This window comes from Balaenoptera acutorostrata, chromosome 11, assembly GCF_949987535.1.
Source record: "Balaenoptera acutorostrata chromosome 11, mBalAcu1.1, whole genome shotgun sequence".
NCBI classification, from domain to species: Eukaryota; Metazoa; Chordata; class Mammalia; order Artiodactyla; family Balaenopteridae; genus Balaenoptera; species Balaenoptera acutorostrata.
The window spans coordinates 89,137,092-89,155,700 of NC_080074.1; the positions used below are offsets into that span (position 1 = coordinate 89,137,092).

Sequence of the window (18,609 nt, forward strand, 5' to 3'; positions counted from 1 at the left end):
GGTGATTTTCATGTAATCAGATAAGATCTGATGTTGGAATTCGGAGCTAACTCTATTTATTTATTTATTTAGGAAGAGAAGAAAATAATCTTCCTCAATTGAATTTGATTAAACATATCGTTAAGTGAAAAGTTTGCAGAGGTGGTCTCTAGAAGTTAAGGGCTACATTACTCATGGAAAATGAAAGAGAATAATTTTTTAATTTGTTCATGGGAAATGACTACCTACAAATGGAGCTATATCTACCTTTTCTTTCTTCCTCTGAAACTAGTATATGTGATTTAACTTTCACTCTTAAAGGAAAATATATCTAAATCCTGCAAGGGGAGGACTTCAGAAGTGAAGATCCTCCATACGCTGTTTTGCCTTTTGCATGACATTACTACATGAATGAACCCTTCTTTCTGATAGAAGTCTTTAATTTCTTGCCCTCCTCATTTCATGATCCTCTATTTTATTTTATTTTATTTTTAAAGATTTTTTTGATGTGGACCATTTTTAAAGTCTTTATTGAATTTGTTACAGTATTGCTTCTGTTTTATGTTTTGGTGTTTTGGCCACAAGGCATGTAGGATCTTAGCTCCCCGACCAGGGATTGAACCCTCACCCACTGCATTGGAAGGTGAAGTCTTAACTACTGGACCACCAGGGAATTCCCATGATCCTCCATTTTAAAAAAAGGTCTTTCCTATCTCATAAACAACGGGAGCATTTCTCCTTTTAAAAGAAGAATCTACCCACACTTAACCTCCTTGTTCTCCTTCCTCTCAGCGCAATGCAGTCTGGCTGAAGAGTTCTCGTCATGACTGCCTAAATGCTCAATTGTCATAATTTGTTCTCAATCGTGCTTAACTTCTCCATAGCTTTTGAAACTGTTCACCACGGATGACTCCTTGAAACCAACTCCTTTCTTGGTTTCCATGATACTTTTACTTATTCATTTGTTTAAAATGTGTATTGGACACCTGTAACATGCATATCATTGTATTCATTGTTGGGGGTAAATAACTGAACAAGGGAAACCAGCCCCCTATTCTCGTGAAGCGTAGTGTTCAGCAGGAAAGGCCACGAGGAAGTAAGAAAGTATTTTCATAATTATTTGGTTAAATTTTTTAAATATCAGGAAGAAAAAGTACAGGGTTTTATAAGAACAAATCATAGGTGACCTGAGTTGAGTTTGTGGGATCAACAAGGTTTTTTTAGGGGGGGAGGCATACATGAATGATCCTTGAACTTACATTTTAAAAATAAGCCAAAATTAATGAGTTAAACAGTAAGGAGCTGCAATACAAGTGGAAGAATATACAGTCTACTGTAGGATCTCCTTCCTTTATTTATATCTTTGACTTCAGTTTTCTCTCTAAGTACTAATGACACACCAGTGTACATTTCTGGCCAAGAACCTTCTTCTGAAAACCTAATAGCTCCTCCAAAAAGTCTTATACAAGCTGCAAATTGAACACATCCAAACTGAGCTCATGTTTCCAAAACCTCCTTCTCTGCCTGTATCCTCGAAGGGTTGTGTTCTCACCCCCTGAAATCAATTGGTAGGAGCCCAAGTCAGAGCTCAAGGATTCAACCTAGATTCTTCTTTCTCTATCGCCTGCAAAATCCAACCAATCACTTTTCTTATGTCTGTTCTTCCATTTTTGTATCTATTTCAATTTTCCTGCTTCAGGTACTTAATCACATTTGTGAACTACTCACTGTGAACTACTCACTCCCTCACCTTTCTTTACACTGTTGTGAGATTTACCTTTTGACATGAAAATCTAATTACTTTCTTCTTGCTTATAATTCTTTTCTTGACTGGCCAAAGCGTAGAAGAAATATTCTAGACACCTTTGCATAAAAGGGCCTTTCCCGATGTGGTCCCTATCTAACTTCTTAAGTTCATATCCTGCCATTCCACCCACCCTTTCCATTGTGTTCCAGTAACACTGGACTGCAGGTAGTTTTCAAATACACATACCTCCTCTGTAATGCCCTCTCCCAGGTTGGTGGCCTCACTCGTTTTTCTGGTGTCAACTCTGATGTTGTATCTTTGACAAAATCTTCTCTAATTTTCCCAGATGGACTGAAATGTACCTTCTCTTCTGGTCCCTCTGCACTTTGTTCAAATAAGTAATGTGGGCTGATCTCCTTCCTAGACTGAGATACCCTCAAGCCAAGCATGTTGTCTTTTGCTTTTCATCTACTTCACATCTAACCCAGACCTGGGCTCTTTCCATTTCTCTTTGTAGACACACAGGACTCTCCTCTCCCTCTCTCTCTCTCTCTCTCTCTCTCTCTCTCTCTCTCTCTCTTTCCATCTCCATCCCTATTATGTTTCTAATCTCAGCCCACAGCCCCTTTCAACTACCACTCTCTCACCTTCTTTTTGTAGATAAAAAGGCCTTTCCTGGGACTTCCCTGGTGGTCCAGTGGGTAAGATTCCGTGCTCCCAATGCAGGGGGCCCGGGTTCGATCCCTGGTTGGGGAACTAGATCCCGCACGCATGCTGCAACTAAGAATCTGCATGCCCCAACTAAGACCTGGTGCAGCCAAAATAAATAAATATTTTAAATAAATTAATAAAGGTCTTTCCTCTTTCCCTCCAGTTCCTTTTATTCTTCTCTCACCTCAGTCTACGGCAGTCTCATGTCTACCTCTGCCACTCCACTGATACTATTCTTATCCAGTCCATCAGTGCCATCCTAGTTATTAAATTCACTGTGCACTTTTTTTAAAATTTATTTATTTTTTATTGGAGTATAATTGCTTTACAAGGTTGTGTTAGTTTCTGCTGTACAACAAAGTGAATCAGCTACATGTACACCTATATCCCCTCCCTCTTGGACCTCCCTCCCAGCCCCCCCATCCCACCCATCTAGGTCGTCACAGAGCACCAATTTCCCACTAGCTCTCTGTTTTATGCACGGTAGTGTATGCGTGTCATTCCTAATCTCCCAGTTCGTCCCACCCTCCCCTTCGCCCTTTGACCTCCTGCCCACTTGACGTTGTTGCCCATACCTTTCTTCTTCAAAAGGTTTCCTTGCTTAGTTTCCAGTGAAACTCACAGTCAAGTTTTCCTCTTAGAACTTTTGCCTGCTCCTCTCAATCCCTTCTGCAGATGTCTCTTCCTTGGCTATTTGTTAAATAGTGATGTTTTTCAAGGTTCCGTCTTTGTCCCCTTCTTTTCTGCCTCTATATATACTTGCTGGGCAATCACACAGCTTCCCATGATTTTAGTTTCCTCTATCTGCTCCTGCTCCTTTGTTCACTTCGTTGTGATAAGCTAGCATTGTTGAAGTCATTTATTGGCTTTTCACTAGCAAAGGAAGGAATCCAAAGTCCTTGGGATCTAAGGCATATATTATGAGGGAAAATCATCCCAAAGGCTTCATTTGTTTACCAGATCTGTCTCCTGAGCTTCAAATTCTGCTTTCTGGCCATGGTCATTCTGACATCCCTTAAGTATCTCAAACTGAATGTGTCTGATTCTGAATTTATATCTTCCCCCACCATATGCATTTCCTCATCTGTGTCCCCTGTCTGTCACTCCTTCCTCCCTTCCATCCCTTCCCATCTTGTCAATCACACAATCCTAGGTATCTTTGAACATGTCCACTTCTCTTCATTCATTCACCATCACCCAAAGTCAGGGCACTGCCTTCTCATCTCCAGTATCTGACAGCCTTCAAGGCTCTCTGTATTACCTCCCATCTTGCTCCCTCCAATTTATTTGTTACTTTCTGCAACCAGAGTGATATTTCTAAACTGAACCTGTTATCTCTTTCTTGTTTAAATCCTTTTAGTGTTTTCTGTGGCTCTATGGAAAAGCTCAAACTCTGTAGGACGGTTTATGAGCTCCTTCACTATGGCTGTTCACCACTTGTTTTTAAAATTCATACTTTTCTTCTCTCACCATTGACACCCACATTTCAGAAATGGTAAAATTTTTTTTTTTTTAGAAATGGTAAATTTATATCAGCTCCTTGTATGACCAGGATACTTTAAGGTCATCCAATATGTATTTTATTTGGTCTGAAATATTCTTCACCTTTTCTCCATCTAGCCCACTCTTATCCCTCTGGCATCAACTCCTCTATTTACCCTGGTTTGCCAAAGGTGGATTGGGTGTCCTTCATCTGTGCTCTAATATCACCTTTTCCTTCACCTATCTTGGTGTTTATTCCCTTGTCACGTTCCCACCAAACAGAAAGCAACATGAAATAAGGAATGACTTTTCTTTGTTTACTGTATCTCTGGTATTTTGGCACTAGGGGGTGATCAATAAATATTTTTCAATTGATATTAAATACATATAGTTGGAGTTAATCAATAGTAATTGAAAAAAATTGGTGACTTCCAAATTCATATCTCCAGTTCGGGCTGACATTTTCAAGTGTCTGATGGGCATTTCCACCTGGATGGCCGATAGGAAAATTAATTCATTAATTTCTGCCATACACCTGCTCTTCCTCATCTGTTTTCTCTCTTCCTCAGATTAAATAAAACCAATGAGTTCATTTATTGGTTTTTTTACCTCTAAAAAAAATAAAATAAAATCCAAATTTTTTGGCATCTAAAGAATATTGTGTGGAAAATATCACTTGGGAAATTGTGCATTTCATTATTTTTATGAGCAACTTAAATCAGAGAATAATCATTATTGAGAGGGAAGGTTTAGTCTGAGATTGTTTTTCCATACCTCTATTAACCACCCCATGATGTCATCAGAAATGTGCAGTTGTGAAAATCTTATCATTAGAAACACTAAGCCAAACATCACCAAGTAATGTACTTAGGTACATTTTCTCCACAAAAGCATATGATGCTTTCCAAAGTGAAATAGGATCTGTTCTTGGAGTTCTTGTAGACTTTAATTATGTGTGTGGTTTTTGAATTCAGAATGATGGAGTTCAACTAAAATATTAAAATTTAGAATAATAAAAAAATAGGTCCTCGGGTGTTTTTACCCCAATGAAATAGATATAACTAAATTTAATTAGCCAAACACCTTGTTTTACGTAAATAATATCAGTCAGTAATTAATTATACCCAAATCTTGCAGTGTGACCATGCATTGTGCATGTCCGTCTTTCTTACCAGTTCCTTAAGGGCCAGGCTGTGTCTAAACCCTTCAAGTTTAGAGAGCAAAAAGTATTTCTTGTTATGCCTTAGGGTAACTAATTAGGAATTTAGATAGATTAAATTCAAATATTAAAGGTAGGGAGCACTTGGAAACATCAAATTCTTGTATAAACTAAGAAACTGTTCTGCAAAGTTTACCTAAATCTACACAGGTAGTTGGAGCAGAGTTGGGGCTAGAACATGTCCATTGTATGAACCCAAATTATATATGAAGGAGAACAGTGCTGTCCTTCTTTTGGAAGCTTACTAAGTAATTATTTCCTCACTGATGAAGATGTAAAAGAAGACGGTCATTTATCTAGTTTGCCTTTGGGACTAATGTCAAAAACTATTTGGGAAATGTAGCTATTTTATATGTTCAATGTTTATCTTTTACCTGATATGTACACTCATTCATTCTATATTTATATTTCATAATTAATGAACATTGTTTGCCACACTTGCAGTGTAAATGAATCTGAACCTTCTTTTGAAGCAACCAGAAGGTATTATTTCTATTTTAATCTGCGTTTAATAAGAGTAACTTCCTTCCTCAGACTTTACCTGATAACTCCATCTCTTACTCCTAGTCATTTTATTCATTCTGATAATGTACAAAGTCATTTATTAAAATGCGCTAGCAATATTTCCAGTAGCAGTAGTTCCCAACATTTGGAGGCTGCTAAAAGAATTAATTTGCCAAACAAAATGGCCCATTGTGTCAACTGTTATCTTCTCCATGAGTCACATGGGTCTCAACTTTGGCTGAAACTCAAATGTTCTTAGCAAATTGGATTTGGGATTTCATAAAATAAAATTGCATAAGGATTAATATGTATATTGTTTATGAATTAAACTGTGATGGGATCTGCTTCTAAGCTGGAGCTGGAGAGCCAAGTGCTTCATCCATTAAAAACAAAAAACAAAAAACAAAAACAAAAAACCTTAAAGGACCTGGGGCGGGGAGAGGGAAACAGACATGCCAGAGGTTGGGAACCACTGTTTTACCACACAGATGGTTTTCTAAGAGACTACTAGCATACTGTATATTATCATGCCTTCTAAACTCCTAAGACATAATGTTTCAGGGTGATCACTGATCATTTCTAAGTACTTTTTTTCTTAACTTTATTCTCTTTTAACCTTAATTCCTTAATTAGTACTTACAGACCATAAACTAACTGTGGAAGTGTGAATTTTAAGCTGACCCCTTCCCTACCCCAATCTCATCATCTTCTGTATCTTCAGCTCACATGCATTTTCCTAATTATTGCAAATTAAAATCTGATGTATAGACATCTGGTAGAATTTGCAAGCCAAAAAAATGGGGGACAGGGAGGAGGCTATCATTTTTTAAAAATAAACTATTTCAATATGTATTGAAATATGTGGTTTTTAAATGCATAGTTTCATTATTGAAATGGACTCCTCAAGATCACTCTTTGTTTTGAAATATTTATATTATCTATTAATATTATCTATTACTTTAAAATATGTTCATTCAATTAAGCCACAAACACATACTATAATTACAGTATTAATTCACATCTTTTTAAAGACATTCATATAAAATTCAGAGTTATGTAAAATGCTTTTAATATAAAGTAAAATATCCGTGGCTATTAGAGAGTTAATTGCTATTTATCTTCAAATTATTTTTAAAATTATAGTCATTTTAAAAAATAACATTTTAATTAATAGTTCATATCGTAAAATACTTCTTTAGCATAGCAAAATAAAATTTGCACCTTTTGTGTTGTTTTAATTAAGTTCTCATCCCTTTAATTTAGTGGAATATTTAACCATTAATTAATAAGGTTAATGGTTGTTAAAATGTTCTCTTTTAGAAGTTCCCCATTTCTGTCTTTGAGATATTTTATCAACTTTCATTTTTCTTTGTTATACTAAAATACAGATTCAGCACAGCACCCTTGCTGTGTTTTGTTTTTCTTTTCCATTTTCTAGTAGGAACAGGTATTCTGTGGCTTACGCAGCTCAAAAGCCTTGGCTATTAAATGCTACAGTGGAAGAAAATATTACCTTTGGAAGTCCTTTCAACAAACAGAGGTAATTTGAATGTATAAAATTTAGAACTCAAATGAGCAACTATTTCTAATCCCTATGTTTGGTTCACGGTTTCTGGAGTCTTTTTGTTTTAAATTTTTATTGGATTATAGTTGATTTACAATGTTGTGTTAGTTTCAGGTGTACAGCAAAGTGAACCAGTTATACATATACATATATCCACTCTTTTTTAGATTCTTTTCCCGCATAGGCCATTACAGAGTATTGAGTAGAGCTCCCTGTGCTATAGAGCAAGTTCTTATTAGTTATCTATTTTACATATAGTAGAGTGTATATGTCAGTCCCAGTCTCCCAATTTATCCCCCCCCCCACCTTATCCGCTGGTTCTGGAGTCTTTGTATTGGGACTTCCTTTCTTCTCTGTTTGCCCTGCGTCTGTCCTCATCACCTGGTCTATTAAGTCAACTCTTGTAAGAGAAGCCTCGTTGGAAGTTTCAGCCCATCCTATACAATTATTGAGAAGAATTTGTACACCAAAAATAAACAGCTGTAACCGAAGTGTGTGTGTATGTGTGGGGAGGGGGTGGACATGGTGCTGAGGTTGTTGGTAAACAGAAGAAAAATCCCAGTAAGGAGCAGAAAGAGGGTTAACCGTGGTCAGAAGAAAAGGAATATGGGATCTGAGGGGTCTGGTTACTCGGAGCAGCCAGAATATGTTCTCTTTCAATCATCTTTTAAACACCCGCTGGAGTGTACAAAGGCAAGACCCTTTCCTTAAGCCACCTGCATGAGGGGTAGGGAGTGTCCTAAGACCCTGAGCTGGGTTCTGAAAGTTAAGGAAAATTAGGTCTGGGGAGAGGCATGAGGAAGGGGGAAGGGAGAGGAAAGTGTGGGAGGAAAAACTCAAATTATGTGGGATTGTTTGGGGCCTGGGAACAAACCAGACAGAAAGGGACCTGTGTGTATTGATGGCAGCAAACTAGATTGTAAAGGAAGGCTGAGATGAGACAGTCAAGTGCCTTAAAAGCCAGCCAGATATAAATCTGACATTCTCGGGAGGCACAGCAAGTGTTAAAAGGGGACTAACAAAGTAAATGTGATCTAACAAAGTAAATGTGATCTGGCAGTGTCATAAGAGATTTATGTGGGATGAATCTGTATTAGGAGCAAAAAGACATTTAGAAGTTTGTTGGGATAATGATCCAGGCATGCTGTGTTTGTTGCCTGCACTTGGCAGTGACTGTAGAAATGGAAGAAGAAGAGATGGTTGACAGAAAAGCATTCTAGAATAAGAATGGACAAAATAAGAGCAGGGGGAAGAAAAGGGAAGAATCAAGAATGACTTAAATATTTTAAGACCAGGTGATTGAGAAAATGAAACCATTGATATTTTCCCTAGCACTCCCAGTGCCCATGCTTCCCTGTATTTCCAGTCTGTCCAATTTCCAGATCCAGCCTTAGGTCAGCTTGAGTACATCAGTCCTCATCGTCTTCCGTTTTCTCCTCCCTTCAGCATCATGATTGTGGACGCAGATTCCCCACCTGTAACCCATGCTTTAGCCCCAGTGAGCCTCCTCTTATCCCTCACATGCACCGTGAACTTGTTCACCTTCCTGCAGTTCCTTAAGCCTCCCTTCTCTCATTTTCATTCCTGGCAAATTACAGCTCATCTTTCTGGATACACCTTACAACTCGCCCCCTCTCAAAGACGTCACTAATTTCTAAGAGCAGTCGGTCATTTCTTCCTGTGTATTCTAGGAGCACTTTATACCTACCCATCTATAATATTCAGTACCTAACAAGGTACATTTTTATTATATGTTTCTATGTCAATCTTCTGCTCCATTTAATAGTTTTTTAAACAAAATTTTAACCACTTTTTTCACTGAAGTATAATTTACAATGTTGTGTTAGTTTCAGGTGTACAGCAAAGTGATTTAGTTTTACTTATTTATATCTATTCTTTTTCAGATTCTTTTCCATTATAGGTTATTACAAGACATTGAATATAGTTCCCTCTGCTATACAGTAGATCCTTGTTAATAGTTTTATAAAAGTGGGAACCAATATCTATTTATCTTTGTATCTACAAGCCTAGTGTAGAGGCTAGTATATACTAAATAGTTCAATAAGTGTTTTATTTCAGCTTCCAAGACATTGGACCTGTGACTTAGTTTATGGGCAATATATTAATAGTGATCTAAAGACTCAAAATACTTTCTCCCAAAGGTACAAAGCTGTCACAGATGCCTGTTCTCTTCAGCCGGATATTGACTTACTACCATTCGGAGACCAAACTGAAATTGGAGAGAGGGTGAGCTATGTGTAGTTTAATTAAACAATGAACACAAATCTAGAAAAGTCTTCTGGTTTTTTTTAACCTTTCATGGAGCATAAGAATATCTGAGAGCTCTGGAATTATGTGTTTTCCTAGTGACAAGTTCTAGAAACAGGAGCACAGGAGTTCTTTATGCCACGTCTCTTAAGTATTTGTTGAGTAACCAGCATGCACTTCACATTTTGCTAGCTGCTTGAGAGTTCTCAAGGGAAGGGAAGCAGTCCCTGACTTTGATCAAATGTATTTTTACTTACTTGGAGTTTACCGTAAATTGGTTTGGAAACTGAGATTGCTTCTGACAACTTCTGCCGCTCTTGTTGACATCCATTTATTCCTGTTAAAGGGTTCTTTTTTCTTTGTGTAAACAGGTTTTACATTGGCATCATACTGTTCTATGACTAGCTGAAAAATATTTATACCTGTGTGTAATCATTTATAACAATGTTGGCTAAAATTTTTGACTCTTATAGGTGGCAAGTACTGGGCAAAAGGCTTTACGTGCATTATTTACTTTTACAACAAAGCTGTTATATGGGTGTTTTGTTATCAGTGTATTGCAGCCAAGAAGACCAAGGCTGAGAAAGGTTAAGGAACTTGCCCAGTCAGAGTCATTGGTGCAGGTGGGATTGGTCCAACTCTGTAGTCTGCATTATTCATGGCTCTTCTTTATTGCAACCTAATAGAGTGCTTAAGACATGACCTGGACTTCTCTGAGTCTTCATTTCCACGTGGGGAAAAAATGCCTACATGTTGAAATTGCTCTGACGAATAATAGAAATAAGGAATGGAAAGCCATTCACACCAGCCTGGTGCATACTAAGTGCTCAATAAATACTAGTTTTTCAAATTTTTATAATCAGTACTTGATTATAAAAGCATATTGCTGTGTAGTTCTGTTGAACAAAACTTGTAATATCGAATTTAAGAGGCATGTGTTCAGTATACTACAGACACAATTCATGAAACTGGAAACAGTTTGGGGATTACTTGCATCTTCAGCACTCACCTTGGTTTATGGTTATTAATGCTTTGGTACAGCAGAGTTCTCTATCAGAGTGAAAAGAGGATTAATGTTATCAGTCAGAAATTACCTTAATATAATTCAAGTATTGACCACTAAACAGCTTGCATTTTATCTTACTAATGTTATCACAATTTAATTAATAAATTACCATTAATTTAAGATTCTTTTAGAGAAGTTTGTATTTTAAAGGGAATTTTTTTATCAACAGATCATCTACTAATATAAAAGGTGGATGTTTATGGATATTTCTTCTCTAGGGCATCAACTTGAGTGGGGGTCAGAGGCAAAGAATCTGTGTGGCCCGAGCTCTCTATCAAAATACCAACATTGTCTTCTTGGTAAGAACATGGCCTTTTTGTTTCTTTCTATTTCATTTTTCCCTCTGGACAAATGAGTCCTTAAAGAGACAAGTCAAGTAACTCAAGGAAAGATGGTTTAACTTGTGAAATTACAGAGAATTAAGGGGAGACAAATCCTCAGAGTACAAATCAAATCAACATCAAGATGAGAGTTGGGGGATCCAGAGGGACTGAGGTGCCCAAATGTTTACTTATATGAGTTTTTAAATCATGAGGATCATTAATGAAAGAGTGTGGATGGTGCTGGATGAACTGGACAGGATCATAGGTCTTCTCATTTATATTTGCTGGCAAAAAAGGAGGGGCTGGAAAATATACTCTTGGTGGACACAGGGGTTAGTAAGTATGCAACTCAGGCTGTGGATAAGATTTATCTGTGAAGCTTCCTGAAATTCTTCTTAGAAATCTTGATACTAGCCTAGACCTACTGAATCATAATCTATAAAGGCAGAGTTTAGAATCTGTATCTTAAAAAGCTCCATAGATGATTGTCTTGTATTTATATCCTGGATGGATAACTCGCTTCTACCTATGGATCCACAAATAAAATTCAATGATTATGTTGATTATGAATTTGCTCTAGTTTGGTTTCTCCAGAAGGATGTAGCCAAAATAACTTAGCTTACAGATAGACAGTGTATATTAGAGACCAGCAGGCTATGTAAATATATCCTTCCCCTGCTTTCTCCTTCTGTGCAGTTATTAACCATTTATAAATCTTGTTCTCCAACCTCCTTTAGAGTTCTCACTCCATCTAAAATCGAACAGCATCAAATTTAGTGGAGTTTTCCACTAAATTTGGATCCATTACTGGGGATGGGAGTAGAATTTGGACATAGTGGTGGAAGTGCACTTCAGGTTAATGTCCCTAAGAATACCTGTCCCCAAAATGTTCCAGAAAACACCACCATAAAAGCTATACCAGTATCTAGCAGTAACCTACGTAATTATAAATCCTTTTCATAATGGGTGAACCCACAACTAGAAATGACTTCTTGAACTTTGGGATCAAGTAATGATTGAAGCACCTGAGGACCAAGTGACTTGGAAATCTGAAAGAGACAGAGGTTCTCTGAATGTAGTATTCTACTCCATTTCATTCCACTGCCTTCAATTTAATGACCCTTACTTCAGTTGTAGAATCATGGGATTCAAAGGAGTCATAGTGCTAACACTGTGGATTCCCAGCCATTCATTATAGAATTGCTTATTGTATCATCTCTAACAGCTTCTTGATGACTCTCTCTGAAGACAGGTTGCTTATCTTTGAGGCAGTCTTTCCTTGTTGGTCCGTGTATGGGTTGCTATAACAAATTGCCATAATTGGTGGTTTACACAATACAAATTTATTATCCTATAGTTCTGTAGGTTAGATATCCGACATGGGTCTCACACAGCTGAGATCAGAATGTCTGCAGGGCTATGTTCCCTTCTGGAGGCTACCGGGTAGAAAAGGCTTCCTTGCCTTTGCCAGCTTCTAGAGGCTGCCCACATTCCTTGGCTCACAGCTGCCTTCCTTCATCTTCAAAGCCAGCAACATCTGCAAAGCCAGCATCTCTGACCATTTTTACTACTCACTTCTCCCTCTCCACGTCTGGGGAAGTTCTCTGCTTTCAAGGATTCATGTAATTAGTTTAGACCCATCAGGATAATCTTCCCATCTCAAGGTCTTTAATCTAAATCATATAGACATACCTTGGAGATATTGCAGGTTTGGTTCCAGATCATCATAATAAAGCGAGCATCGCAGTAAAGTGTGAGTCACGTGAATTTTTGGGTTTCCCAGTGCATACAAAAGTTATGTTTACTATACTGTAATCTCTTAAGTGTGCAATAGCATTATGTCTAAAAAAACAATGTACATACATTAATTAAAAAATACATCATTGATAAAACATGCTACCCATTATCTGAGCCTTCAGTAAGTGATAATCTTCTTGCAACAGTAACATCAAAGATCCTTGATCATAGATCACTGTAATATAATAATAATGAAAAAGTTTGAAAGTATTGTGAGAATTACCAAAATGTGACACAAAGACATGAAGTGAGCAAATGCTGTAGGAGAAATAGCGCCGATAGACTTGCTGGACACAGGGTTGCCACAACTCTTCAATTTGTAAAAATATGCAACTCTGTGAAGCACAATAAAGTGAAGTGCAATAAAACGAGGTATGCGTGTATCTGCAAAGTCCCATTTGCTATTAAGGTAACATAGTCACAAGTTCTGGGAATTAGAACATGGACATCTTTGGGGACCATTATTCTGCCTGCTGCGGATAACTTTCATTATTGGAAAGTTATTATGTGATTGAAATCTGCTTCTGTGTATTTTCCGTTTATTGGTTCCCATTCTGCTTCTGCAGCAGCAAATGTATTTCTTTTATATAGCCGTAGTTCAATATTTTAATATTATTGTCATAACTTGCCTTAATTTACTTTTTTCTAGACTAAGCAAGCTTAATATTTTTAATTCTTTGACAATAATATAATTTTTATAACTTTTTTTTTACCTTTTCTTAATTCTGGATGTAATAGTGTTTGTCAGGGTCCCTTTGAAAAAGCATGTTCCAGATGCACTCTGCTCAACTCAGATAATCTTAAAACTAATAGATCTTATGATCTACATATTATAGTTTCTTCATTGTAGCCTAAAACTGAATAACGTTTTAGCAGCAACAGAATACTGTTGATGTGTTTTAACAATTTCCCCCAAATGAAAATATCTTACACTTCCATTGTTTAAAAATTCACAAAGCACTTTGAGTCGCAGTATTATCTCATTTGATTCTTATGACTGTGCTTCTAGGGTAGATGGTATCCTCATGTGAAGTGAGGAAACTTATAGATAGAAAGGTGAAGTGCCTTACTCAAGGACTAATGACTAGTGAGTGATACAGTCTGGGCTAGAACTCCATGTCTTTTGAGTACTGTTTTTCTGATCAGCTAAGATTCTCTGGTATTTTTTAAGTTACTACCTATGTTGTCTTTTTCTTTCCTTTCCCTCCCTCCCTCCCTCCCTCTCTCCTTCCTTCCTTCCTTCCTTCCTTCCTTCCTTTCTTCCTTCCTTCCTTCCCTCCTTCTTCCTTTCCATCCATCAATGTTTAGTGAATGTCATCAGTGCCATCTTATGTGCTGGGTAAAGGAAACAGTTTTCTCCTTTGTTATTCCTATCTTTAAGGATCTCACTTGTACAAATAATTAGTTAAGGTTTTACATTTTGCTGTGATCTCTAGTTAACCTTTATCAAACTAGCCTTTACACTGTATCAAAGCCATGTGAAACGTCTTAATTATATATCAAACATATTAGTTATTTTTAAAGCTTTGTAGCATCTATAAATGTGCTGTATCAGTGAATATATTTTTAAGAGGTTATTTCCAAAAATGTGCCCATAAAGACTGTACTACTAAAACATATTCATTGAATACAGGAAAGACTATATTAGTGAGAACTGTATATATGTATATAAAAATAAATAATATATTACTGAAAATGAAGAATTGACCATTCATTGATTTGGCTATTTGTCAAATTGTCTTGCACTCTTTAAAGAAAGTATCTCCACAGAATGTTAATACACAAACTGAATCGTGAGAAATGATTAACAATCCATCAAATCTAGATTATTATTAGGTTATATAAAAGGTTACATTTTACTGCAACACCAAGATGCCACATAATGAAGCCATGGCATATACATGATAGCAATCATTATTAAGGGCTTTTTATGACCTAGTCATGATTCTAAATACTTTATGTACATGAACTCACTTCATCCTCACAATAACCCTATTAGGTTTGACATTGTTACTATTAATGTTACCTTTATTTACACAATGATAATGTTGAGGCTTTGGGGGATAATTTATCCAAGGTCACACAGATAGTAATAGTGAAGCAAGGATACAAACCCAGGTGATCTAATTCCATAGCCTGTGTCCTTAACCACTGCACTCTTCCTCATTAAGAGATTCCTGGAAGTCACTAAATTCTCACTGTGGTGCTTTAAAGGGTTTAGCACAGTGTTAATCACCACAGCTTTATTTATAAGAAAATAATAATAAAATAACGCTTTTTAAATATTTTACAGAGACTTTTACAACATTATTTGATCTTTGCAGCAAACCTATGTGCCCTCTAACAGGTCTCTTTATTATCCCCATTTTACAGATGAAGTGACTGAGTTTGAAAAATTGCCCAGTGTCAGAGATCTACTCTGTTAACTACTTTCAAATATGCAACACAGTATTATTAACTATAGTCGTAGTGCTGTGCATTCTATCCCGAGGACATGTTTATCTTACAACTGGAAGTTTGTACCTTTTGACCACTTTCACCCATTTTCCCCAACCTCACACCCCCACCTCTGGCAAACACCAATTTGTTTTCTGAATATATGAGCTCACGTTTTTTTTTTTTTGGATTCCACGTATAAGTGAGAGCATATAGTATCTGTTTTTCTCTGTTTGACTTATTTTACTTGGCATAATGCCATCACAAATGGCAGAATTTCCTACCTTTTTATGGATGAATAATATTTCACATTTTCTTTACCCATTCATCCACTGATGGGCATTTAGGTTGTTTCCATATCTTGGCTATTGTACATAATGCTATAATGAATATGGAAGTTCTTAATGAACATTGAGATAATGATTTCATGTCCTTTAAATAAATACCCAGAAGTGGAATTGCTGGATCATATAGTAGTTCTATTTTTAAAAATTTGAGGAACCTCCATACTTTTTTCCATGGTGGCTGCACCAATTTACATTTCCAACAACAATGCACAAGAGTTCCCTTTTCTCCACATTCTCACCAACACTGGTTATTTCTTGTCTTTTTGATAACAGCCTATCTAACAGATGAGAGGTGATATCTCATAGTTTGATTTGTATTTCCCAGATAATTAATGATATTGAGCATCTTTTCATGTACTTGTTGGCCATTTGTATGTTTTCTTTGGAAAAATATCTATTCAGATCCTCTGACCATTTTTAAATTGGATTGTTGGGGTCTTTTTGCTATTGAGTTATATGAGTTCTGTATATATTTTGGATATTAACCACTTATCATATATATGATTTGCAAATATTTTACCCCATTTCATAAGTTGCCTTTTCATTTCGTTGATGGTTTCCTTTACTGTACAAAAACTTTTTAGTTTGATGTAGTCTCACTTGTTTATTTTTGCATTTGTTCCTTTTGCTTTTGGTATCAGAATCTTAAAAAAGCATTACCAAGACCAATGTCAGGGAGCTTATCCACTATGTTTTCTTCTAGGAGTTTTATGGTTTCAGGTCTTATGTTCATGTCTTTGATTCATTTTGAGCTGATTTTTATGTGTGATGTAAGACAGTAGTCCAGGTTCATTTATTTTACATGTGGCTGTCCAGTTTTCCCAGCACCATTTATCAAAGAGACTATCCTTCCCCCATTGTATATTCTTGGCCCCTTTGTTACAAATTAATTGACCATATGTGCATGAGTTTATTTCTGGGCTCTCTGTGCTGTTCCATTGATCTATGTGTCTGTTTTTATGCCAATAAGATACTGTTTTGTTTATGATAGCTTTGTAATACAGCTTGAAATCAGGAAGTATGATACCTCCAGCTTTGTTATTCTTTCTCAAGATTTCTTTGGATATTAGGGGTCTTTTGTGGTTCTATACAAAGTTTGGAATTGTTTGATTCATTTCTGTGAAAAATGTCATTGGAATTTTGATAGGGATTGCATTGAACCTCTAGAACATTTTCGATAGTATGGACATTTTAACAATATTAATTTTTCTAATCCATGAGCACAAGATATCTTTCCATTTATTTGTATTTTCTTCAGTTTCTTTCATCAGTGTCTTAGAGTTTTCAGTGCACAGGTCTTTTACCTCCTTGGTTAAGTTTATTCCTTAGACATTTTATTCTTTTTGATGCAATTACAAATGGGGTTGTTTTCCTAATTTCTCTTTCTGATAGTTTGTTATTAGTGTATAGAAATGCAACTGATTTTTGTATATTGATTTTGTATCCTGCAACTTTATTGACTTCGTTCATTAGTTCTGTTAGTTTTTTGGTGAAATCTTTAGGGTCTTCTATAGAAAAATGTCATCTGCAAATAGAGATAGTTTTACTTCTTCCTTTCCCGTTTGGATGTCTTTTATTTCTTTTTTCTTGACTAATTGCTCTGGCTAGGACTTCCAGTACTATGTTGAATAAAAGTAGTGAGAGTTGGCATTGTTCTTGATCTTGGACAGTTTTCAGCTTTTTACCATTAAGTATGATGTTAGCTGTGGGCTTGTCATATATGACCTTTATTATGTTGAGGTATGTTCCCTCAATACCTACTTCATTCAGAATTTTTATCATGATTGAATGTTGAACTTTGTCAAATGCTTTTTCTGCATCTATTGAGTTTATCATATGATTTTTATCCTTCATTTTGTTATTGTGGTGTATCACATTGATTTGCAAATGTTGAACCATCCTTGCATCCCTGGAATAAATCTAACTTGATCATGGTGTTTGAATATTTTATTGACTGTTGAATTCAGTTTGTTAATATTTTGTTGAGAATTTTTGCATCTATGTTCATCAGAGACATTGATCTGTAATTTTCTTTTCTTGTGGTGTCTCTATGCTAGCTTTGTAAAATAAGTTTGGAAGTGTTCTTTCCTCTTCTGTTTTTTGGAAAAGTTTGAGAAGGATTGGTATTAATTCTTCTTTAAATGTTTCGTTGAATTCACCACTGAAGCCATCTGTTCCTGGACTTTTGTTTGTTGGGTGGTGTTTTTTGGTTACTGATTCAATTCCCTTACCAGTAATTGGTCTGTTCAGATTTTCTAATTCTTCACGATTCAGCTTCTGTAGGTGTTTTTTTCTAGGAATTTATCCATGTCATTTAGGTGTCCAGTCTGTAGGTATATAATTTTTCATAGGAGTCTTATGATCCCTTGTATTTGTGTGGTATGAATTGTAACGTTGCCTTTTTCATTTGTAATTTTATTTGAATCCTCTCATTTTTTCTTGGTGAACCTAGCTAAAGGTTTATCCATTTTGTTTATCTTTGCAAAAAATCAGCTCCTAGTTTCATTGATCTTTTCTGTTGTCTTGTTAGTCTGGATTTTATATATTTCCACTCTGATCTTTGTTATTTCCTTCCTTCTACTAACTTTGGGCTTAGTTTGTTCTTTTTTTCTAGTTTTTTGAGGTGTAAAGTTAAGTTGTTTATTTGAGGTATTTCTTTTTTTCTTAATATAGGCATTTATTGCTATAAAATTCTTTTAGAACTGCTTTTGCTGCATCCCATAAGTTTTGCTGTGTTGTGTTTCATTTTCATTTGTCTCAAGATAGTTTTTGATTTCCTCTTTTGATTTCTTCTTTGACCCATTAGTTGTTCAGGAGCATGTTGTTTCATCTCCACATATTTGTGAAATTTCCAGGGGTGGGGTTTATGGCGAGAGTGTGTCTCAGCCTTTCCTACTTATTTTGATGTATTTTCTCAGTTGCTTAATGTGTCAGAATCACTCAACTAATTTCTGGATTTCTTTCAGAGGGAATTGCTCCATGTGTAGCTGTATATTTGGTGTGTCCATGGTAGGAGAGAAATTCAGGAGCCTCCTATGTTGCCCTCTTGGTCTAGAGTCTACACCTATTTTTATTATTTAAACTCTATTGATAAACTCCAATTATCATTTCATTCAATTGATAAACTCCAATTATCATTTCATTCTTTGTTTTGGTTTTTTGTTAT

At 36.1% G+C, this 18,609-nt stretch overlaps 1 protein-coding gene across 10 annotated transcripts in view; it reads left to right on the plus strand.

Annotated features, from left to right (window-relative positions):
* Positions 1-18,609, plus strand: part of ABCC9 (ATP binding cassette subfamily C member 9) — a 142,435-nt gene that overhangs the window by 65,601 nt on the left and 58,225 nt on the right. For 8 of the 10 annotated variants that reach the window (XR_009009709.1, XM_057556561.1, XM_057556565.1 and 5 more), the window contains exons 20-23: positions 5,583-5,621; positions 7,081-7,182; positions 9,369-9,453; positions 10,759-10,839. Coding sequence is in view for 9 of the 10 variants with exons in the window: in XM_057556561.1 (XP_057412544.1) it covers positions 5,583-5,621; positions 7,081-7,182; positions 9,369-9,453; positions 10,759-10,839 (307 nt within the window). In the remaining variant the exon portion in view is untranslated. The remainder of the gene's footprint in view (positions 1-5,582; positions 5,622-7,080; positions 7,183-9,368; positions 9,454-10,758; positions 10,840-18,609) is intronic. The other 2 variants (XM_057556563.1, XM_057556564.1) reach the window with 2 other exon arrangements.